The 25459-nt window shown below is 38.4% G+C and overlaps 1 protein-coding gene across 1 annotated transcript in view; it reads right to left on the bottom strand.

The window, feature by feature from the left end:
* CERS6 (ceramide synthase 6) overlaps positions 1 to 25459 on the bottom strand; it is a 293290-nt gene that overhangs the window by 31494 nt on the left and 236337 nt on the right. The window contains exons 7-8 of the mRNA XM_045780449.2: positions 25208 to 25336; positions 22394 to 22500 (exon numbers count right to left, since the gene is read on the bottom strand). Of these exons, the coding sequence (XP_045636405.1) occupies positions 22394 to 22500; positions 25208 to 25336 (236 nt within the window). The remainder of the gene's footprint in view (positions 1 to 22393; positions 22501 to 25207; positions 25337 to 25459) is intronic.

Genomic DNA, 25459 nt, shown 5'->3' with positions numbered 1-25459 from the left:
CATTCACCTGTTGAGTCTATTTTGCTCCTGCTGCAAAAATGGATCTTACTGAATATTTTCCTATAAACAGCTCAAATGCCCTTTATAAACCATACACATGCTGATAAACTACTACGATCTACTTCTAGGGCAAAGAAAAACAGCTTGTTCCCTGAATGCTGCTAACTACTGAATTCGGTTTTTGGAAAGAGGTTGCACATTATATATTCCTTTATTCACATACATGATAAAGAACAGAGATATTGGCACCCACACTACCAGATCAAGTCTGATAGCCACTCTTCTTTTTCAACCTTGCCTAGGGTTACAGACACAGATAATGTCATGCACATCCGAACAACTGGCTTTAGACACTGCGACCATTCATTTTATAATCTCACATCTCCCCTAATGAATTTCCTATGAATGCTGGTATTAAAGAGTCTGCAAGGTAGATCTTTTTCAAAAACCAAATGCCACATTTTTCTAAAGGTTGTTGCGGAGTTTTTTCCTTATACATAGGAGAAAAAAGGACATTTATGAGATGAAGTGTCTTTCTATGAGCTCAATATTGAATTTTCCATTGTTGGTGCTCAGTCTCTCCTGGGAGGCTCTTAATTGAATCAGTCTTGAAAGGTTTTCATTGTGTTTTTCCTCAGGCCCTCTTATGGATTACAGAAGCATTCATAGTGAGTACAGCTCTAATGGAAGATGCTGTCACCCCATTACTCAGTCTGGTCTCTGTCACAATTGCTCATGCCTCTTAAGAGGCTGGCATGCTATCAGGTCAAAAAGAGGTCAAGGTAGACAGACACAGGAAGCAATAGCTCTTCACAGGGAATGGGAGAACAGCGGGAGAAAGCAATGGTGCAGTCACCAATAATCCCCTGAGCACAAATTCTAGACTAATTCACCTAAGCATAGCATCAGACCCATACATTTACCCACGAGGACTAGAGGCAAGGTAGCATAAGAGAATGATGGCTTCTGTGGGCAAGGCAAGGGGAGAGGAAAGGAGCTCATGGGGTGGGTCCGGCGCTAGTGGCGTGGTCTCCATGCTGCCACCTGCACACCAGACTTGTCTCTACACCATCTCAACATGAAAGCCTGGAAGGAAAATGCTAGCTATCAGGAGAGAATTCTCATCTCTAACAGACTAAATGCTGCAGCTGAATTACTTGTAATTTTCCCTGTTTTGTTTCAGATAGTCAGACTTCTTCTTGACTTAAGCCTTATTCCCTCAAAGAATCCTTCTCTGCCTCAGTACGTCATCTAAAGCCTGCTGTCTAGTTAATGTCTACATATGAGCCACCATTTTCAAATAAGCTAAAAACAGTGTTATATAGCACTTTAAACCTTTCAAGTCCCTTTTATACACATTCTCACTTGATACATGCAAAAACTCTTGGCCAAGGAAAGCTTTGCTATACTCGCTTACAGTGGGGGTAGCAAAAGTAGGGAGAAGAGTGGTGATTTGATCAAGCTCACTAAGTAAATCTCAAAATGAAAACCTGAACAGGATTCTTAATTCCCAGTCCAATATTATTTCCACATCATCTCATTTAAGAGGGTTTTGAAATATTTTTCCTCCAGAACTTTGCAAAAGAGCTTTCCAAGATCTTTGGCTGATGTGAGTTCAATGACACATTGTGTGCATGCATACACTCATGCATCTATATACACTGCTTTGTCATTATTATCTGATTCAATTGGGAGTAATAGTTTTAGTAATTTAAAAAGTTGCTTAAAGAGTACATATGTACCTTAAAGATACATATGTGTGTGTGTGTGTGTGTATGAAAAGGTGTGTATGTGTATATATGTATATGCCATCATTCACCAATTTTTTTGATTTAGGGCCAAGGGTTTTCCTTTTGAATATGGGTTCACTGCTGGACCTTTCTTACATTCACCTTTCCTGAAATGCAAAGTCTACAATTTCCACTTTGGGCTTCTTTAAAATGGAAAACTTAGGGGTACCTGGGTGCCTCAGTCGGTGAAGCATCCAACTCTTGACTTCAGCTTAGGTCATGATCTCAGGGTCCTGAGACTCAGCCCCACGTGGGGCTCGACGTTCATCAGAGTCTGCTTGAGATTCTCTCTCCCTCCTCCCCCTCCTGCTTGTGCTCTCTCTCTCCCTCTCTTTCTCTCTCAAATAAAAAAATCTAACACAGAAAACTTAAAGCCACCTCGGAAGTAATCAGGGTGTGGAAGTCCTCTGGATTTTTACAATCTGCCTCTCGGTCTTTTACAGTTGTCTCACCTACGCGTCATCCAACAGCAATTTTTACACACTTCTTCCTTTTTACAATGCATTTAACTTAATTTTTATAGTTTCAGAAAAAGCCATTATGTTTTTACACTTACAGTTAATATTTTATTATATTGAGTAATAAACTCATACATTATAACAGGCACAAAGAGGTCTGCAGACAACCGTGCGACTCTTCCACTGGAAGTAGTTCTCCAGCGTTCACTGGAGCAGTGGGTGTATCGCGAGGTATCTGGATGCCACGAACGAGTATGCTTCAGTGGGGAAAAGAAGAGTGTCTGTTCACTTAGGGGAGAGGGGCAGGTAAGTACGACATGGCTGTGTGTTTCTGTTTTCTCTTTTCCTGGGAAGCAGTGCAGTTTGGCAGTAAGAAGACTGTCAGGAGTTCTGGCTCAGACTCCGAGAGACATGGGGCAGTTTAACTTTATCGGGCACTCAGTTTTCTCATTAGAAAATTAAGAGGACTGACTGAGGGAGTGGTTTCCTAGAGCACTGGGAATGAAAAGGATTCTCGGGCCTGGGCTCGGCCCAATGGGAAATGACGCCTTGATGGATTGGCACTATCTGCTATGGGTAGTTAAGGGGAAGTGGCAGAACGTGCACACATCCTCCCGGAGCTAGATAATCATGGTCCCTGTGTAATGAAAAGGGCACAGGCTTCAGCTTTGCATTTGTGCTCTTGTGACCTTCAGCAAGTTAGTTACTTCTAGAGCCTCAGGAAAGCAGGGATACTCCTTGGAGACCTAACTAAGATCTTATGTTCCTAAATGCCATGCCTGGATTACCCTTCACTCCAGCCCAATCACATGTTCCTTAGACCCTGTACATCCTGTTTTCGTATGTACTGCATGGATAAAATTGTCCATCATATTACAATTCTATCATTAGGGTTGGGTTTATAATTAAATTATACTTTAAGGGTAAGAAATATATCTTATTTCTCAAACATTACCATAATATTTCTTACACAGTGTGCACTCAGTAAATGTCAAATAAGCAGATAAACAGAGCCATTGTTATGAGAATTAAGTACAGAGTGTTTAGCACAATGGAGGTAACAGGTGCCCAGTAAATGTTAATTTCCCTTCCTTCCTAAATCCTACAATCCTGGGCAACAAATTACACGTGCATAGAGACAATATTTCTTTTTCTCTTTTCTCCTTGTGTAACACTTCTGTTGTATATGCACTAGATACTTGAGAAATGCTTTAGAAAAAGCTTTGAATTAAAGTGTTATGGCATTATTTGAGCTTTCTTCTGGCCCCGCATAAAATGTTAATAGTATATAGATGTTTGACTAAATCTCTGGTTTCAAAGTATGGTATGAAGATGATTTTAGGTGTGAGATGAATATTTATTAGTTATGTATTTATGTGAACATGTATTTTACAAAATATAACAAATTCTTTCTTAAAAATTTAATAGTGACACAAGATATAATAATTCTTTCTTTTTTCCTTAAAATTTATTTATTTATTTGAGAGACAGCCAGCCCACAAGTGGAGGAGGGGCAGAGGGAGAGGGAGAGAATTTTTAGCCGACTCCCCGCTGAGCACGGGGAGTTGGACCCTTAACTGACTGATCTACCCAGGCGCCTCAAGATACAATAATTCTTTTAAAATAAACTGTAAGTAAAAGGAAATGAGTCTACTAAAGAAAACAAGCAAGCAAGTAATAATAGTATGTGGTTCTGGCACAAATCATAGTTTGTCAACAGCCAAGATCTAGAAAACTTATAACTAGCTAAAAGCATGACATTCTATAGCTAAACTGAACTTTGCCTTTCTTCAATTGTAGGGAGAAAAATTCTCAAGTTTCAGTTTTCTGTAAACCTTTGTCATTTACTAAAATTAGAATTAAAGGGATATATAAGAAAACGTAATCATGCTTAATTTGACATACCCTAACCATGTGTACTGCAGGTTATAATTCTCTGTAGTCTATGTATTATAAAGCCATTTTCTGCTAGGAAAATCATTCAGAATTGGAATGACAGCATTTTAAAGACAATAAAAATCTCATGGTGTTCTATAAAACATCATTGTTTCCAGGTCTTTACCCTCTAAACAATTTTGAGAACCACTGAGTTAAAACAGTGGTTGTCAACTGGGGCTGATTTTGCCCCCAAGAGATAATTGGCAATGTCTAGAGATATTTTTGGTTGTCATAACTAACTCTGTGTGTGTGTGTGTGTGTGTGTGTGTGTGTGTGTGTGTGTGTGTGTGTCTGTGCGTGCGCATTCACGCACGCATGTATGTGCTACTGGCATCTAGTGGATCGAGGCCAAGGACGCTGCTCAACATCCCATCACGAACAGGACAAAGAGATTACCTGGCCCAAGTGTCAGTAGTGCTGAAGTTAAGAAACCCTGGTGTAGAGTTATGTTTGTGAATGACTTATGAATACCTTGATCTTACACCCACGAGTGAATGTCTAAAATGGTTCAGATGAAAGTTTTAAATACCTACTTCCAGATTTATTTTCAGAAAGCATTAGGGGAAAAAAAGATTTTCACAGAATTTTAACACACATCCACCTCTCCCTTTTTAAAATTCTCCATTTAGTTTTTGAGAATGAGTGGGTTGGAAAAGCACCTCAATCATCATGGTATAAATGCCTACCTTCAGTTAATAGGTCAGCTCAAGACATCAGCTTAATTGTTCCAAGTGTTTTCCAGTTTTCATGGCAAAGAGCCTCCATATTTATGAAAAAACTGCAGCACTGACTGTGCTGGCTTCCATGTGGGTGGGAGGGAAGGATATGTCTGCGACCCTAGGCTATATCCTCAACAGTCCCCTGGCGCCATCCTGGGCGTCTTACAGAGAGTGAACACATTCTTACTGTGCTTTATGATATACTGGGAGATGGCAAGCTATCAGCAGGAAATCAACTTATTTAGCCTTCCCACGTCTCCCTTCCTTTCCTTCTGAGCTCTGTCAGCCTAGAAAAAATATTTCTTAAGTGCAACTGGTGATAAGATCTCACTAGTTTTTCATACTCTGTGCCCAGAAACCATTTTGGTCCAAGGATCAAACTCTTAGAGGCCTGAATCAGTCTGATTGTTCTGATAAATGTGTTCACAGTTGATCCAAATAGAAGAAACAGATTAGGGTATCACCTCCCCTTACCCCCAACACACAAGGAGCAGACTGTCTTTGTACAAACTTTTAGGAAACAGAAATGACTGAGGTGGGTATAATAATTTATAGGCCTAAATCTACCATACCCTCAGTTGAGTTACCTACTGATTTTATATACTTTTTTGCAGGGGTGGGGGAGAAATTTGTTAAAAGCGTTAGATAACATTAAGTTGCATTAACAGTGAGAGCTGTGAATGAGCCAGGCACAGAGCTGAATCCTCCTGTATTGACTGAATAATCGAAGTGCTGCACTGTTCCAACGAGGAGGGGTGAGTTAAGGATCAGTCTTGTCAACCCAAAGAACACATACTCGGTAGAGAACTGGTCAGTTTGAACACAATGAATGTGCTTAAATGCTTTGATCCATGGTTGGCTGCGTTTTAAATCCTAAGGCCTAATTTTTTTTTTTTTTTTGAAGATTCTTCTGCTTTATACTTAAGGAGCTGAAATTCTACAGTGTCATTTGCCAGGATACTGATTATGTATAAGTGGGAGATTTTTTTTTTTATCAACAATAAATGTCTTACACTGTGAAAATAGCAGCTTGACTCCCACATTCATTTAGCAGCAGGAGGCATAAAATGGATTGGCCCTTTTGAATTATTCCAGAAATGTGCTCCAAATGCATATAGATAGGCCACTAAATATAAAGCTAATTGCTTCTTTGTTTTGTTTTATCCTCCTGCTAAGCAACTTTTTAAACCAAACTGTTTGATAAAGGATGGGCTCTTTATCATCACTGTTCTTCAGAATAAAATTAAGTTTATAAGAAAGCTAAGCAATGTGTGTTCCCAAAATACAATCTGATGAACCCTGTTGACGACCGAAATTTATAAATGATAGACTGCCAAACACTGCCATTTTGACGTGTGTGGGTCTTTTGTTCCTAAAGGAGCTGTTCATTTGAATGGTTCAGTATTTATTGTGGCATTAGTTAAAGCAAGGAGGTGGGCCATTCAGCTCTCCCTTTAAGAGAGAGCTTCTATCAGTCATGAAGAGTGCAGTTAGATGGTTCCAGCAATGGTGCCTTCAGAATTTGTGTTTGAGCTGAGGCCTGGGAGCTCTCTCTCAGCCCAGGACTGTACATGAAGGGGCATTAGGGGCTGCCCATTTCTTCACTACCCAGGACTCCTCTCACAGGCCAACACTGCTCTGGAGCTCTCTGTTGGGCAGGCCAAGGCTGTCAGATCTACACCACTGTTGGAAGTTCTGCCTGCCCCACCCATGCTGCCTTCTCTTTATCTGACAGGCATGACCACCTAATAAACCTCTGGCTCTCTGAACTCCATCGCCTGCTTCTCAGGAGACCCAACCGACACACATCATTTAGATGCTGCTATCAAAATGGGAAGAGGGGAATCTTCTATGCTACACTTTGAACCAATGGCCAGTGGGCTGCAAACACGTCTTGGAAACCTTGACCATCAACACTAACAACTCGGTTTGTATATTGTTTTGTGATTGCCCAAACTGGTGTGTCTGCTCTGAATAGGCAGTAGCAAAATCCCCCGGTGTTCCAAGCCCGTAACCATAACCATCTCCTGGAACCCTTAGATTTAATTCTCACACAGCTAGTAAGAATCCTGAAAGAGGATTAGCTTTATTCTCTGTCAGGCAATGTAGAAATTGGTTAGAAAAAGACTTTCATCCAAACAGCAAGATGGGCTGCCTTGAAAGACATTAACTGCCACTTCCCCGTGAGATTTGGGGGATTAAGCTGATTAAAGGAAAAGCTCTCATAGGAAAGTGAATCAATGTAAACTCACTAATTTGAACCGATTGGTTACTTTCAAATTATGGTTTTTTTTGTTCTGCCTCCACGGACAGGAAAACATGTATCTCTTGTGATACTTTAAAATATCTCCCCACTCCAAGCACTTCTATGCCTGCTGAGGGAAAAACGTAGTCTATTAAACCCTTTCCAATAGGAGGAAGATGGAAGGACCCTTGTTTCCTCCTGTGATAAACAATGTGAAAACACAAGGTGAACTCAGAAAGGAAAGCAAAAATTAACATCATGAAGAAAATACGAAACCGCCAAATACTGGATTCTTTCATTTTACTTGGCCTATCCTGAGAATCTCTGAAATTCCTCCACAGGTTGAATCTCGTGGTCAATCATGTCAGCTTGAGTCCCTGACCCAACACACAAGCTCCCTTTACCCCTTGGCTGGCGGCTGGCCACTGATGCTGTAACAATTCCTACCTGTTCCACCCCCACTCCTTTCCTTGCTTTGTTCTATTCTCAGGTTATACAGACAGGATTTAGAAAGATACCTCCTTTACAATCTGAGTACAGGAATTCCTCCTATTCAAAGGCACACTGCCAACAAGAAAGGGCCATTTAAAGTGAATCCAACAGGGGGCACCTGGGTGGCACAGCGGTTAAGCATCTGCCCTTGGCTCAGGGCGTGATCCCGGCGCTATGGGATTGAGCCCCACATCAGGCTCTTCCGCGATGAGCCTGCTTCTTCCTCTCCCACTCCCCCTGCTTGTGTTCCCTCTCTCGCTGGCTGTCTCGATCTCTGTCGAATAAATAAATAAAATCTTTAAAAAAAAGTGAATCCAACAAAACTAAAAGGCAATCTTTGGAATGGGAAAAGATATTTGAAAGGACATATCTGATTAAGGGTTAGTATCTATAATCTATAAAGAACTCACCAAACTCAACACCCAAACAATCCAGTCAAGAAATAGGCAGAAGACATGAATAGACATCTTTCCAAAGAAGACATCCAGACGGCTAACAGACACATGAAAGGATGCTCAACATCACTCAGCATCAGGGAAATGCAAATCAAAACCACAATGAGATACCAACTCACACCTGTCAAAATGGCTAAAATTAGTAACACAGGAAACAACAGATGTTGGCAAGGATGTGGAGAAAGGGGAGCCCTCTTACACTGTTGGTGGGAATGCAAACTGGTGCAGCCGCTCTGGAAAACAGTATGGAGGTTAAAAATAGAACTACTTTATGATTCATCAATTGCACTACTAGGTATTTACCCAAAAGATACAAAACCACTGATTCAAAGGGACACATGCACCCTGATGTTTACAGCAGCATTATCGACAACAACCACATTACAGAAAGAGCCCAAATGTCCACTGACTGATGAATGGATAAAAAAAAATTGTGATACACACACACACACACACACACACAATGGAATATTGCTAAGCCATCAGAAAGAATGAAATCTTGCTATTTGTAATGACATGGATGGAGCTACAGTGTATTATGCTAAGTGAAATAAGTCAGTCAGAAAAAGACAAATACCATATGATTTCATTCACATGTGGAATTTAAGAAATGAGACAGATGAACATGGGGCAAAAAAAAGAGCTAAGTGAACCATAAAACAGACTCTTAACTATAGAGAACAAACTGAAGGTTGTTGGAAGGGAGGTGTGTGGGGACTGGGTTAAATGGGTGATGGGGATTAAGGAGGGCACTTGTGATGAACACTGAGAATTGTATGTTAAGTGACAAATCACAAAAGTCTACTACTGAATATTACACTATATGTTAACTAAGTGGAACTTAAATAAAAATTTTAAAAAGGAAAAAATTTAAAAAAATAAAGTGAATCCACTTAAAATGGGATGCAAATTTCATAGAAAATAGGTCAATCAAGATTTTACTTTGAGAAATGAAGTAAAATTTATGAAAATGAAATCTATTTTATTTTCCATTTAATCAAATTTAGATTATAATTGCAACTATGTTCTAATTCTTAGAGCTAAAAATGAATGAAGTGTTGATTGGGAGGGTTGTATAATTTTCTCCCAAACTGAGTGGGAGTAGTATATGACCATTTTACAGAAAACGCACAATTATTTGAGGGCTTCAGCATTTCCCCAAGGGTCTCTCACATTCCTCTGTAATTCCTATCTTTCCTTTTTGAAGTACCTATTATGTCGCCATCCTTGCTGATGTTCCTTTTTCCAACTGTTAAACGTCTTGCCAACTCCGCTTTGGCAGGGGTTTGGTATGTTTGGAGCAGAGCTCTGACATCACTTTCACTGACTTCATGAAATCTTGCATATTGTATACACGTACGATTTCAGTTGGCAACTGACTAGCATTGCTTTGATACTCTTCTTTCATTATACTAGTTTGGTGAGGAAGGCTCAGAGGCTCAGAAAGATAAGCTTCCTACTTTCAGAAGGCTGTCCTTCCATCTGGCTGTTAATCCCTAAGACCCTGCTTGCTCAGTTTCCTCCTGTTCTTTCCCCCATCAGTATCATTAATCTCTTCCTTTACACTGACTCAAGGAGTCACAGTACCTGAAAAGTCACCTAACTAGAATCAACAATGGATGCTTGCCTCTCTTCCTTCAACTCTCTGAAAAGCAGGAGTCTCTTCTTTAATTCATGGGTACCGCACTAACACCTACAAGTACTCTCTCTTCTGTTTCTAAAAGGAAACACAGATGTCCAGTATTCTATAAAAATCTTCATGTGATACTGCATTCAATCTAATGATCATCTTCTTTCTTTCTGCAAACTTCTTAAACAAATTGTCTGTGTCTACTATCTCTTCTTGCCCACCACCCACTTGTTACCTCCCACCCCCTTAGAATTAATTGTGGGGATCACTCTATGAAAATTTCTCACTGGAATCACCAACTCACTTGTAATTGTGAAATCAGAGAATCAAGGAATTTTAAAACGTTAACAAAAATAAAAAGAAACTTTAGAGCTAGAAGATACTGTTGGTAAATTTTATTCCAGTTCTCTCATTTCACAGATGAAGAACACATGCACAGTTCACGTGACTAGTATTCTTATTTTCCTTGGTCTCCCTTGCAGTATTTGATATTGTGAATTCCTTTTTTCTGAACAACATAGGTTAAATAAATAAAATACTGTCAATCTGATTTTTTTTTCTGATTGGTTCAAAAAGGAGGCTTGAGAACCTTTCCTAAGGATCAGCTACATTAGGCAAGAGACAAGGTGACCATCACACGTGTTTGTTTCAATTCAGACTCTTGGGTGAGACCCCTACCACCCCTCACCTCCCCCTCTAACCATCACCATGTTTTAATTTACTTTCAAGCTGTTTTCATAATCATCAGAGGCTTCATTTATTTCTGAAAATATTCACTATAAATGTGCTGTCTTTCTTCTCTGCTGCCTTTCAGCTGCTTACACCTTAGAACAAGGAACTTCATGTTTTGTTCTTCTACGACAAGATACCATTTGGTTATAGGATGACTCTACTTACTAACTAATATACCTAACATCAAACATTTCTCTCCCTTTTGTGAAATGAAATTGCATCGTTTTTTACTGCCAAGTTCTCAGATGTCGAAACAAGAAGGAGCAAGTCATCACTGCCCACCAGAACAGGGACAGGGTGTTAATTTGAAGAAGAAAAACTAACCTCTCTTCCCACTCTGTTTAACGGAAAATAGTCTGGATCCATTCTCAAGTGGTTTGGAAATCTACTGGCTATTTTCAAGGTGCTCAAGATACTGGCCCAGGGAAACATATCCTGACCATGGTTAGAAATGATGCTGTGCCCATTTTAGACCTGTTTGGAGCACCAAGACTCTCCAGGTACAAAAAGTGCCAGCAAAATACAGTTTTAATGAAATGGTTAGCCTTTCATGCAAATGATTTGGAATTACCTTATCTGAAATCTCAAAGCCATTAAGGGCAATTTATGAAGAAAATATATCATTCAATCTTACTCCTTTTGCAGCAGGCAGCAATCAATAGTCTCACTACTTCTTAATTACTAAAAAGAGAAGCCCCATAAATTCATGGAAGCAGCTGTTGTGATATTTATTTGATGCTGATAAGAGCAAGCAAAAATTTCATTATATGGTATATATACAAATAAAATATAAATCTGTAAATATATTTACTTAAGATATAAGTATCTATAAATATTTATCTATGATAAATATATATGTATGGATATAAGTAGTTTTTAGATATCCATCTATCTATATATAAATATAACATATTTATATATGATGGAGCACCTACTTCATTTCATCTTTTTGTGTGAGAAAAAGTAGGCCAGAAGATAAAAATAAGCAATGATCCTAGTTGTGCATGCAGTTATTTTCAGAATAAGGCAGAATTTCATCATCTTACCCAAACCTTTGAAGGACAGGTAGAAATCAAGTTAAAAAGAGAAAGAGAAGAGTCATAAGTCAGTATGTCCAGTGTGGGCCACTCGAAGTCCAGTCTCCTACATTTTATGCCTGAAATAGAACTTGTCCCAAACTCTAGCTGTGCAGGATAACATGTCAGGGTGGGCGAATTATGGTAGGGGAATTAGTGAGGGTAAGTGGGCTCAAGAGAAGAGGGAATTTAAATAAGCATTATTTTGGCGTTCAGAATGTTTCTTCCTGATTTTGGCAAAAAGAAAACAGAATGATACTCTCTTACATTGAAATTAGTAAACAAGTGAACAAACTACCTGCCTGGGGTGAATACCTTTACGCAAGTGAATATTCCAAATGAAGACCTAGAATAAATCCTAGAGATCTACTGTAAGATAGATCAGCACACTTACAGCATACCAGGTATAGTGAATAGCCCTGGGCATTTAGAAGGAGAATGAGACATGGTCGCAGCCCTGTTGGAGCTCAGTCTTGAGTGAGGGGTGACAAGGAAATGAATGATTATCAAACAACAGCATCAGAACAGTGCTTCAGGAAAATGTCATGTGATGGCTACTGACAGTAGGGGACTCCGATATCAAATTAAATGTTTGATGGGATGGGGGGGGGGACACAATTTGAAATAAATGCAATCATATGGCTAGGAATAGAAAAGGGGGTCAAGCTCCATGAATAATTCACGACTGAGAGAGATATTTAAGCTCTGTTTCTTCTGTACTTTGTGGCAGCAGGTTTAACCTATGTTGTGAAGCACCTAACTTATTTCTGGAAGATATTATAGTTGTAATGTATAAGGAGAGGGTTGCGACCCTTTTAAATAAAGTGCTGACTTTGCAAACTGTGCTTTTAACATAAGGTAGTATTCTGGGGAAGAGAGGTGATTTAAGAGACTTGCACACAAAGAAAAATTCCTTCAGTGCTTCATGCTGGCTCCCGAATTGACTGAATGGGATGTGTTCACATGGCACTTTAATGCTAACTTAAAATATTCACTGCTTTCCCAAGGTGTTTGCCCTTCCGCAGTAGACGGGAGATAAAACACCCTTATACGTCCATGAGATTAGAACAAGAACAATTTGGCAGACTAAAATTGTGATTAATGGAAATATTCTAGTTCATGATCACCAGAAAATTCTTTTTTGTTTTGCTCACTTATTATTAGTCAAAAAGCCTAATAAAAAGTCACTGAAAGATATTTTACTATTATCTGGTGGTTTATAATCTTGTACTGCTTCAAGTTAATACCCTTACCCCCAACTATGATTGCAGAGCACGGCAGGAAACAAGACGGGAGACTAAACTGAAACACAGGGGACCCAGAGCACTCCCTGGGGGCTATTTTGGGAAATAATCCCCAATATTTCCTTATTTGATTAGCACACACTACTATGCAGTAACATTAGAGTGAACAGACTAGTCTATCTCATTACATACATTTTACTACATATACATTTCAATTAAAAAGCAATCTAAAAAATGTTGGGTAATTAAAATAGTACTTCTTTAATTCTCAGAATTTTAGAACATTTGGAATTGTTCGTACCTGGCCATTCTTACACGCCACTAAAAAATGGAAGGTATTCAGAATCCTTTCTTCAACCAAATTTTAATAAATATTTTCATGAATGCTTCATACGACATTTCATCCTAACTACTGAATATATAGCTCAAAGATCATGATACAGTGTATTAGCAACCAACAAACCAAATTAAATATTTGTCTTCTGATGACTCTATTTAAGGCACAGGTTGGGGCTGTGTGGGATACAAAGCAGTCTAAGACACCAATGTGTGTGAAAATTAGGTGTGGGTTTGTACGCGGTCCCTTCAAAAAAAGGAAGTTAAGACAGCTAAATTGGGTTGGTGCAAGTTGCTCCACGAGATGTGGAGTTTGCTATGAATTTGAGGTTGGGTACCTAACCTGACACTGACAGAAGATGAGAAGTCCCTGATGGTGGCTGGCACAACTGTCCAGGGCCCTCGGACAGAATTAATTACTATGTCGGGACAGTCTTCTTTGTGCACCTACTCACCTTCTTTGGTGATCCCATGGATGGAGGAAAGACGTTTGTTTGTTTGTTTTCTATTTCTCTTCTTGAGTAGCTGCCCCCTCCTTACACTGCCCTGCAACCTCTTGACCACTTTTTCTCTTTGTGCCTCACTTATCAAGAGTCAGTGTGCCCCACATCCCCACCCTGCCCTCTACGAGGCTCCCAGTCACTGCTTTCATTTTCAGTATATTTACTTGTGCTATGATTTTCCTTATCTATATTTAACTCCTGTATTTTCAATTGTTAGACATTTAGCATTCTCCAAGCATTTGTTTTATTATCTGCTGTGGACAGAGGCAGATAATAACAACTGCACAATTCTGTTTCTCTAAATTCTGTCTGAGCAAATGATTCAGTGGCTGGAAACCCCCCACTTTTGAAAGATACTGAGTCACTGCCATGTTTGTCTTCTTTGACCAGACTATTCTGTATCATAAGGAAAGACACATGTGGGCTGTGAAGTCTCAGTCGTGATTGCACCAAACTGCATGGGAAATTCTAGAATTTTACTTCTTGATTTGACAAATACTTATTGATGGTTTTGCAGTGCGGGATGTTCCTGGGCTCATGACCTAATCAATATCTATGTCCCCAACACCCACGCTGTGCCTATCACACAGCAGGTTCATGGCGAAGTGCAACTGAATAGATTTACAAAGAATAAATGGCTCCTTGTCTGTGAGGAATTTTTAAAGTGTTTGCTTCCTTGTCCTAAAGACCTAAAAATTTAAGTAATAAAACATGATAAGATATATCCCTACAAGAAATAGGATGATTCCAGGGATGCCACTGATGCTGTGGTTCCGTCTCCTTGACTATACTGTCATCCCAGAGATGCCATTCAGAGATACGGACAAAGTTCTGAGAAGGAAAGGACACAGCCAGGGTGTGCACCAACAGTGGCACAGAGCCCTACACACCAGGATTCTGCAGGGGGTTTCTGGAACGGCCTAGGTACTTGTCTAGACTGAGAAGTAGGCAATGGGCAGGGACAAGGTGGTCCAGAGCTCAGCCGTTGCAAAGGGAATCAGCGTGGACAGAGTGGCCAGTTGTCAGGAGAGATCAAGGGACCACAACAGGGAGCTGAGGGTAAGTGTTGGAGGAGAGAACCAGCCTGGTACACAGCTGCACCTTATCATAACATAAAAGAATGGAAAGAGTAGATGTAGGTTCTTCATCAGGTACAGGATTTTCCACAAAGCATCACTCTCAAATAAGTGAGATTCTTGATCAAACATAGAATCTGTAAATCTATGGCCCCGGCATTAGACTTTATTACAATAGTCAGATATTTTTTTCCAAACAGATGAAATGGCCATACAGAATTTTATGATACTCTGAACAAACATGTTTTTTTTTTTAAGATGCATTTATTTATTTGAGGGAGAGAGAGAGAGCGAGCACAAGCATAAGGGGCAGAGGGAGAGGGAGAGAGAATCTCAGACTCCATGCTGAGCGCAGAGCCCGACACGGGGCTCAAAATCATGACCCTGAGATCACGACCTGAGCCAAAACCAAGAGTCAGACGCTTAACTGACTGCACCACCCAGGTGCCCCAGACAATCATATTTTTTTTTCCTCCTTCTCTCAGCAAAGGGTTCTCTGCAGTGATTGGGAGGGAGGGAAGAAATGCTTAAGACATTAGTTCTGCGCAGACAGCATTGCTAGGATACTGCATTTTTTGTTGTTGATTCAAGTCACAAAAGGAAAAAGCTTACTTAACTGGGAGCATAATCTGCCCATCTCACATACAATATTAAGAATACCTGGATGTTTTTTGTCTAGGGTAGACAATACTTCTAGAGAACATCCCAAGGCTGAATACATGTAACACATCACTCCCTCCACTGCCTTTTTTTACTCATCCGACTAATTCTTAATGGTCTGGCCCAGGAGTTGGCCAACATTTTCTGTGAAGAAACAGCTGGTAAATATTTTAGGATTAGCAGGCTATACACTCTGTCCCAACTACTTAAGCCATTGTAGCAGAAAGCAGCCAAACACAATATGTAACAGATGAGCAAGGTTGTGCTCCAAGAAAACTTAATTTATAAAAACAGGCAATGAGGCTGATTTGTCCTACAGGTGATAGTTTTTTGACTCCTGGTTTAACTTTTTAATCTTGAAATTATATAAAAATTATGATGTTCACATGAAAAGAAGCAAAACATTTCAGACACATTATTTTCAACCACCTCTACCCAACCTTATGAAGGTATTAATTGATGCCAACACATGTATTAAAAACATACCGAAATACCTACTAGCCAAAAGAGTTCAGATTTCATCCTCTATCTCTAAATTACATTTAACACAGACCAGCACCAAGGAAAATGTCAGAGAAAATCTGTCAACGGATTCTAGAAAAACAAAAACAAAAACCTAGCTTCTCCAAATTTGTGAACTCTGAGACTAATCTTATCAGATATTCAGAAAAGCATATAAGCCACACTACTTTGGTAAAGTAGGTTTTGAAAACTAAATCAGAGATGATGATGATATTCCCATACCATCTGGATGAATTTCAAATCTTATTATGGAAAATGGTAAAAGAATGATCTAGGCTCTTCTGTAACATTTTTTTAATTGCAGAAACTTTCAGAGAGTACAAATCAGCAAATAATTCTCCTACTTTGCAGGACAGAGATGCACAGAAAATCACCTTCTGAGATGTCATATGCTTCCGTCTGAATAATAGTGGACCACTGAAAGTACATATTTAACTCTAACCTTCGCATAGCCAAGGGGTTAGCATTTGATGGGACATGAATGGAGATGTGGAAAGTCATTACTAGGACATAGGAAGAGGTTTTGACAATTGCGGTATGCCCATTCATCACTGATAATGATCTGTCAATCCATGACTTGTAGGAAAGAACTAGCCTGACATCAACTTGCATTTTATGAAATTCTGTGAGATTCTGTGAATAGTAATGGTCACTTCTGGTGGCTCAGGATCAGTATTGTCACTTAGAATTTCAGGGAATAAGACAACCCGGTGCATATCCGATATATGCTCAGTGAGTACTGAAAACGGAAGTGACTGAAACAAGATATTCTGAATCTCATAACTGGAGAGATAATTTTAAAATTTTATTTCAAAAGTGTCTACGATTATGGTTACTTAATCTAGACTACTTGGAGGCTATAAAATGTAATAAAAATTTCTAGCCATGACTTGGCCATAATGGGAATTTCCCTTTCTCTTTTAAAGATTTTATTTATTTATTTGACAGAGAGAGAGAGTGTGTGTGTGTGTGTACAAGCAGGGGGAGTAGCAAGCTCCTGGCCGAGCAGGGAGCCTGATGTTGGACTTGATCCCAGGACTCTGGGATCATGACCTGAGCCAAAGGCAGGCGCTTAACTGAGCCACCCAGGTGTCCCAAGGGGATTTCCATTTTTAATAGTAATAGATTTTTAAAAAATCCTTAATATTTACAAAGTACTTTATAGTTATAGAACTATAAGCAGTATTTCATTAGACCCTTAACATATCCTGGTAAGGTAGGTGGAACAGTTACTATTATTCTTATTTTCCTGATGGGACATAGATGTAATTAAACACCTGGTCTTCAGACACCCATGGAGGGGGAGAACCATGACCCAAAGCAAGCAGTCTTTCTACTGACTGCACCACGCTACTTCCCTGTCCGGATCTTTGTAGATTTGCCTTTTTTGTTTTCATATTCTAATGTACGGCTGGGGGATGATGATGCTTACAGTATGATGTCTTGGCTGGGCCAGAATGATAGAGACAATCATTTTGAAATTACTCTTTTTTATGTAACAACTACCAAAATTGTATCTCATCAACAGCTTTGTAGTCTAATCTTTAAAGAAGATAGTACTGTCTTGGAGGGAGAACCACTGAAACTTAGTAAGTACTTGCTGAATTGAGCTCATGTCAGGAGAATAGAGTCCAGAGAAATGGGGTAAATCACTGACTAAATGAATCGGTTCTCTCTGTGTAATAAGGCAGAAACTGCCCCTAACTACTTCACAATGATTTAAAAAGCTCAACTAAGTAAACAAATGTGAAATTGTTGAGGATGAAAGAGTACTTCTTGCACCCAACAAATACCGAGGAGCCACTGTGGGCAACGTATTGTGATGCCTGGTACAATGATTCTGGGCACAATCTACTCTGTGCCACTTGAAACCGCAGCTTTGTAAAATAGGAATTGTTAAGAATTTCAGGGATTACACAGAAATGGAGTTGAGGAAAGACAGATGCAGATCAATGAAAATGGTAACAGCTTACAATGATGGGCTTAACCTCAAAAATGATAAAATCACTGACTGCCCAACCACTACATAAAGGCTAAAATACGTGGACTTCTGAGTAGATGCAGTAACATGAAACACATACCCAATTTCAAAGATTTGGTGTGCAACAAAAGAATGCAAATATCAGTATTTTTAATATTGATTACATGTTAAAATGATATTGTTTGTGGTATATTGAGTTAAATAAAACATGTTATATAAAAAGTTGTCACCTCTTTCTTCTTACTTTTTTAATGCGGCTACTAGAAAATTTAAAATTACTGTGAAGCCTGAATGATATTTCTGTCAGGCAGTGATGTTCTAGAAGGATATATTATGGCCAAAAGGAAATCTGGGTAGTGTATGATTCTGAAAAGGCTAAGCATGGCGGATGTTGTCTTGGTGAGACAGGGACTGAAGACACAAGAAAGAATGAGTCAAGTGTTATTAAACCCACAAATTACGAAAATTCTGATGGCTCATGTGGGAACAGAAGTACAGTCAGGAGGAACCTGGAAGATATTGCTGGGGATTCCAAAGTAAACAGACTGAAAACTAAATGAAGTAGAGGGCACATAGAATAATTCTGTTTCTTCTTTCACCTGAAGCACAAGTACTTGAAAGAGAATAGAAGTTTATAAAATGCTTGTTAGCACTGAAGTCCCATCTTCCTCCAGCACCCTCCCTCCAGTAGCCACTGACTGCTTCACACGCACCATCTCTATGTAGTATAATGCTCTATTTAGCTGACAAAGCTCCCTAGGACACTTCGCCAAAGTACTTAACACTGACAGTCCAGTTACCTTATTTATCTCCAGAAAATGTTCAGAAAATAATTAATAATCTCTAACCCCCCCAAATTATAAACCAGAAAATTATAAACCAGAAAGTTATAAACCAGAAAGTTAAAAACTAGAATTATAAACCTATCAGGGTTCAACTGCGAGTGCCCCAAGGCAGGCCCTATGTCGGACTGAATTCTCAGTACCCAGTCCCTTACTGGTTACACCCTAAGTACCCAATAAATATTCACTAAGTACATCTCAAAAAATGGTATGCTGAAGGTAAGAGTTGATATGTAAACAATATGGAAAAGGCAAAGACTAGAAATTTTAGGCTGATAAGCTCATTGTTGCAGATAGATAGTCAGATGGGGGTGAGTGCCTAGAAATGAAGAGCCAGAAACCAATAAAAGTCTCCTAAAATCAAGTCATGCCGGTGAGCCTCAGATTCTTTTTTCACTGTTCCTACATGTGCAGAGGATGCCTTAAACAAGAGAGTAAATTTTTACTTTCACAAGAGTAAATTTCAACTTTCACAAGACCTTTGACGAAGTCTTTGATTACACCTTAAAAAAATCTGGGGAAAGAGCAGGCGTGATGACAGGGCAGTTATGAGACAGTAACAAGTAAAATCATAAAGACAGACTTGTGGTTGAGAGACTGAGGCCCACCCAAAGAGATTCTTCAGTAGTGTACCAGGAATTCCTCTGGGTCAACTTCTTTCTTCAGTGAGTTGGGGGAAGCATGAAAGGCATATACTTACGTAGTAGAAATGTGGGAGGGGTAAGTATAGCACTGGATGTAGTTCAGAAAACCCTACTCGGGCTAGAATATTTGAAAACGGCATTATAAAAACTAACAGGAATAAATGCAGTCTGTATAATTAGGTATACAAATAAATCATAATAGAAATAAAAATACATAAAAATGAGATAAATTGAGGATGAGGGAGATCGAGTCTGGCAGGAGCTCAAATGTTTATCAGATCACTGACAGTACAATGTCGAAGTTGCTTACAGCTAATGCAATGGCAAGCTGCATTAAAGAAATGCAGTTCTAGGGGACGCGTGGGTGGCTCAGTCAGTTAAGTGTCTGCTTTTGGCTCAGGTCATGATCCCAAGGGCCTGGGATCAAGCCCCACATGGGGCTCCCCAGGAGCCTGCTTCTCTCTCTCCCTCTGCCTGCCTCTCCCCCTGCTTATGCGTCCTCTCTCTCTGTCAAATAAATAAATAAATAAATAAAGTTAAAAAAAAAAAGAAATGCAGTTCTAAATAAAACTTGTTTTTAGTTCTCTTATATTTTGTACCAGGCAGTCCACATTTGGAACATCACGATGAGGAATTCTCAGGAACAAACAAAGGAGAGGAAACAACAGGCAGGAATAATTGAAGGGATTAAGGATGCTTTCTGATGAAGAGAAAGCCTACAGATGATATGTTAGAAACATTCACGTTCTAAAGAGTTTTCGATTCAAAGTGTCAGGGTACACTTAGTCTGTTCCCAGAAGCCACTTTTTTGAGGAGGGAAGGGAGTCACGGATCTTGAGAATCTGATAAAGACATGCACCCTCCCCTCCGGGAAAAAAATACACACACCAACACGCTTTTCATACTGTTTTAGGGGTTTCTAAACAGATTAAGGACCTTTAGTTTATAAGTTCTAAAGACCCAGGTTTCCGTTTCATTTAAGAAACGATTTCTCCCTTAACCTCTGAAGCAATACTCCTGGACAAGGGAAACTGATAGAATTCCTATCCTGGGCAGAAGGCACGGGAGAAGAGGTTGGAGCTGGTGATGTGTAGTCCCTCCTAACTCTAGGATTTCCTAATCTAAAAGGAATTTTTAAAAATAATTTCACAGTCTTAAGGAAAACATTTAAAACTCTATTTGCTATCGTTAGGCACACTGTAATTTTGAACACTGACAATACCCATTACACGCTAGGAGTTGGAAACAAAGGTCATCCAAGCACTAATGCAACTTCTTCGACATATCTGAAAAGGATTTCATTCATTAGAGGTACCACTACGATGGGATCAGGTATAGAAATTATTTCTTGTATTACAAACAATAAAATATTTCTCTCCACAAGCTGCCTCTTGAAAAACTTGGCCTCATGCAGGGGCATGGTAGTAGAAGTCCTATGACATCTGCAATGTAAGTTCTTGCTTTGTATTTAGTTATAAGGATTTTTCTAAGTGGCTAGTTTATGGCATCATCACAGGGCATACCTATGAGTCATGCATAATTTCTATATTCTAGGCAACTCACTGCTGTCTAAACCTAAAGAGCTTTTTTACACATTAGCTGGAGTGAAGGAGAAGGGGTGCATCTAATTTTAATTCTACCCTTAAAGGGAAGTAAGCAAATCAAAGTACTTGAGAGTAATGTTTATTTCTTTAAAACTCAGGTTCTCAGAAGTCCTGGTTAAGAAAAAACTTTCTATTATTCTCTAGAGAAATATGTCCTGGACTTTGCTCAAATTACTTCTATTTAAATTCTTACCACTAAGTTCTGTTAATAATCTTGAAAGAGACCCAATCCTGAAATAATTACAGATACATAATATGTAAAATTACACGTGTTTCCTACCGACAAGTATATAAAACTATACTGAGGTTTTATAAATGCTTGTTGCCAGCATACAATGTTGCTTCTTCTATAATGGTTCTTCTATAATGATTATGAAAATCATCATAAGTAAGTGTCCAAAAGGGCTGAGAGCCTCAAAGAGAAGGGGTGCGTGTGTGTGTGTGTGTTAGTGATTTGTTTATGGAACTCTGGTGATAGACATACTCACTTTAAAAATCCCAACTTTATTATGGTTATTTTTCTACTGGGGCAAGTTATTACTGCATTCCTTCATTTCTCAGCTTTTTCCAATTTCCATTACTTTAATTTCCCATTCAAATCAATTTCTTAAAATAAAAAAAAAATATCTGCCATCAGTGGTAGACTTTAAGTGATACAGAGGGCTCATTTCTTTTCTGGTTCAAGTAACAGCCTTCCAGAAAAAAGATTAATGACACTGGACCTATTTTCTATAGAAAGGGTTGTCGAATTCCATCAAAATCAGTCATATTATTTCTTTAGCTTTCAACACAACAAAAGACATCCAGACATTAAGAGGCCATAGGGAATTTCAGGGGTTAGTTTCAGGTTATACCTTCCATCTGTTTCAGCTATAAATACAGCCGATGAGGAGAATTACAGAGGACAATGTACTCAAACTTCACTGTGGAGCAGAATCACCAGGAAGGCTTATCAAACACAGACTGCCAGGACCCAACTCCAAAGTTTGTGATTCAGCAGGTCTGGGGTGGGACCCAGTAAGTTACATTGCTAACAAGTTTCTTGGTGATGCTGTTGCTACCAGTCTGGGGACAAGGTTTTGTAAACTCCTGGTACAGGAGGATCCCTACTATATAATGGGCTGCAACACCATGTTTCCTGTATTTATTCAAACTTCCATGGCTAAGGGTTTCTGATTCATGCTCTAGACTGGACCCCAAAATGGCAGACGGCTTTCTGTGGTCTCAGAACCTCTGTAAGGTGCATCCTTCTCTAACTATCCTGCAGAAAAGATTAGTAAAGAATACAATATTTCTGGAAGAAGAAATCAAAACCATTTCTTGAGTCCCTCCCCCACTTTCTTTAAACCTCTTACTAAATATTTGGAATGAAATTCAAAAGCAAAATAGCTCAGAAAGCCTATCCGGAAGGGGTGGTTCTATCGGAAAGAAGATTGGCATACTCACCAGAGAGGAAATATACCCAGTCGTGTGGTGATAAAAACCATGGCAAACATAACAAACAGAAGATCACAAATTTTCTGAAACTTGGCATAATTTGCCATTTTGGCAGCCTATGAAAGGAAGGAATGTGATATATTAATTTAGTTAAACTGGTAAGTGAAAAGTTTCTTTCAATATGCACGAGTCTCCTGTAATATCGATATAACTTACCAGATGCATAAAATTGCCTGCTACTTTGAAATGTCATGCATCACGCATCAGTATTTATAAATTGCCCATAAATTGAGTGAAATGCAACGTTAGCTATAAGTAAAACTACGGACTTTCACAGATTTAATAAAACATTCAGCAACCTGAAAAATTCAATTATATGGTTGATCTCAGGAAAACAGAAAAATAAGAAAATTCCTGCATTATAGATGATACCAACACAGGAATTTGGCACAACAGGTCAAAGTAGAAAGTGCTAAGTAATCCTTTAAAACTCTAATGAGTCCAAACAGTAAGGCCACAAACTTTATACAGAATATATGGAGGCTTTCTGCATTATTTTCTCCTATCTACTTAGAATGAAAGGTTTTCCTTAAACAGGCAAAAGGAATATTCTCGGGAGATAGTTTCTTGGCTTATTCTCATAAATTTAGAAATAAAGAATACATCAAGATCATGTCATTTCAATGAATCCATTTAGGTATAATTTTCAAAGTTGCATTAACGGGTCATTTTCTAGATGAAAGTCACTAATGTTCCAAGTGTCTGTGAGAATTACTCTAATAATTTATGATAGTAATTTAAGTGACCACTTTTTATATTATAAATTAGGGAAGCGATTACCTCCCTTTTCCTACCATCTACACACCTTTTAACAGATGATTCTAGGTAACAATAGGTGTCACTGAAAACATAATTTTGCTTGATCACCTTTTTACATTTTCACATAGAATTCACACGCACCCACACAGAGGGTTTTAAATTGAAGATGTCTTGCTGGATTCATAACATTATTTTCTACTTCTTAGAAAGCTAAATTAGCTGAGTCAAACTTGAAAGGACTGTTGACAGTATCCGTAGAAGCTACAATTTTATAGCTTTAAGTAAAACACAGAGGGATGAGAGAAATGGCTTCCTAAGAAAAAATATCTATTAACTGAGCAGAAGCCAGGATTATGAACTTTAAATTTCATGAATACTTTGGGTGTGATACCATGAATTATAGAAAGAACGAAAAAAAGTATTTTCTGCCTCCTTCTCCATAGGTAAATCATTTTTCTCTTATACAGTTCAACAGTATTCAATAAAAAAGCATCAAACATGCAATTTTTCTGAAATGTCTAGGTCACAGATCCCACTTCAGAGTTGATAGTTGACATATCTCATTATTTGGATATTCTCAAGTGTTACTGTATAATGTAAAGAAAATCCATGTGATGAAGAATATTTGCTTTTAAGCCACATGACTGGCATTTCTGGATTGTTTTTCTTTTCTGGATAAAAGTGACAGACAAAGATTCAACCAGCCATTTCCATAGACATTAAAGTTGGCAGATTGTACAGGATTGATTTCAAAACTGTATATTGCTGTATAAATCTGCACTTTCAAGCATACTTAGGATTTAACCAAATGATAACTGGTTTACAGGAGACTGCCCTTATACAACTATATTTCTCCTTTAAAAAGTATGCTAAATAGAGTTTAGCTTGAATCACTTAAAAATCATAGTGCCATACTATCATCTGATATACCTAGCCCATTAGGACTGTTTTTCTATTTCATAGCCTTATAAGGAACAGAGTTTTTAATGAAGTGCTGTATATATTTCAAGCCTTGATTAATCACCTTTATAGTAGATTCAATTTTATCATGTGGAGTTTCTGCTTATACTGTAATAATAGACCATTATTTGAGAGCACCTCTATATTCACAGTGACAGTATATACTTCAAGGGGCAGAACTGTGTGGGACAACAAGAATAAAAACTCAGAATACAGATTCTAAGACCCATTTCTACATGAAATTTGTACTCTGGTAAGTTTACCTTTCACCAGTTACATAAATTTCTTAGCATAAAGTAAAAAGGCTTTTATTTAATTATATAATACTATTGGGTGTGTCTCTTCATAGGGGCCATAATTAAGAGTAAATGCCACATCAAAATTTTCCTTGGGATTTTATCTTTTGAAATACGCTAGAAGCATTTTTCATTTTCTTTCTTTCTTTCTTTTTTTTTGCTACTTTAATAATCCTAAATGATAATGGTTTGGAAAGTTTATTAAAATACAACCAATATTTCCTCAAATACTCTTTATCCTTATACATGTAGAGAACATAGTTTATATATTTAATTTATAATTCATATACACTTTTCACTGTAAAAATGCTAGGATAATACACATGTTGGCAATAAAAACTATGACTACTAATTAATTTCATCAGGATGTACAACTACCATTAATAATTAAATTGAGTTCTATGTACTTCCCAGTTATATCAGTGTGAAACTTATAACACCAGAAACAAAACCTATTCAAGTAATGATTTTCCAATTGAAAAACATTCATTTCTTAAGTGTGGGATAGTAAAGGTTTTCATTATTCAACTAATAAAGAATGCTAAGATGATGAATATTCTTTGTATAAAAATGCATGGACTAAAGTCTCACTTTCACCCATTTAACTTACAAAGAAACACTTAGCAGTTTCAAATCAGTCATATACTATCTTCCCCCAGTGCCATTGAGAATAACAGAAGAACTGATGGTCTTGCGGATTTCCCGAATTCTAGATTTCGAACTCTTAAAGATGAAAGAAAACTTTTACCTCTAGAAGAGCATCAGCTGAATCGTGAAGACAGAGGACCAGGGTTCCTACTCGGGCCATATTGTTGACATACGAAAAGGAAATCAAGAAAATAGCTACAAGATGATGCAGGAACATAATGCCAAAGTCCTTGGGGGAGAAAAAACACAGCCATGTTAGGTTTTAGAGGACAGCAGTATTTCCATCCATCTCTTCCATTATTCAACAAATACTTCCCAAGGTTCTTAATGGACCTAGCACTGGGGATACTAA

This window comes from Ursus americanus, chromosome 1, assembly GCF_024610735.1.
Source record: "Ursus americanus isolate L20-20 chromosome 1, mUrsAme1.1.p, whole genome shotgun sequence".
Taxonomy (NCBI): Eukaryota; Metazoa; Chordata; class Mammalia; order Carnivora; family Ursidae; genus Ursus; species Ursus americanus.
This window is presented reverse-complemented; position numbering and strand designations above follow the sequence as displayed.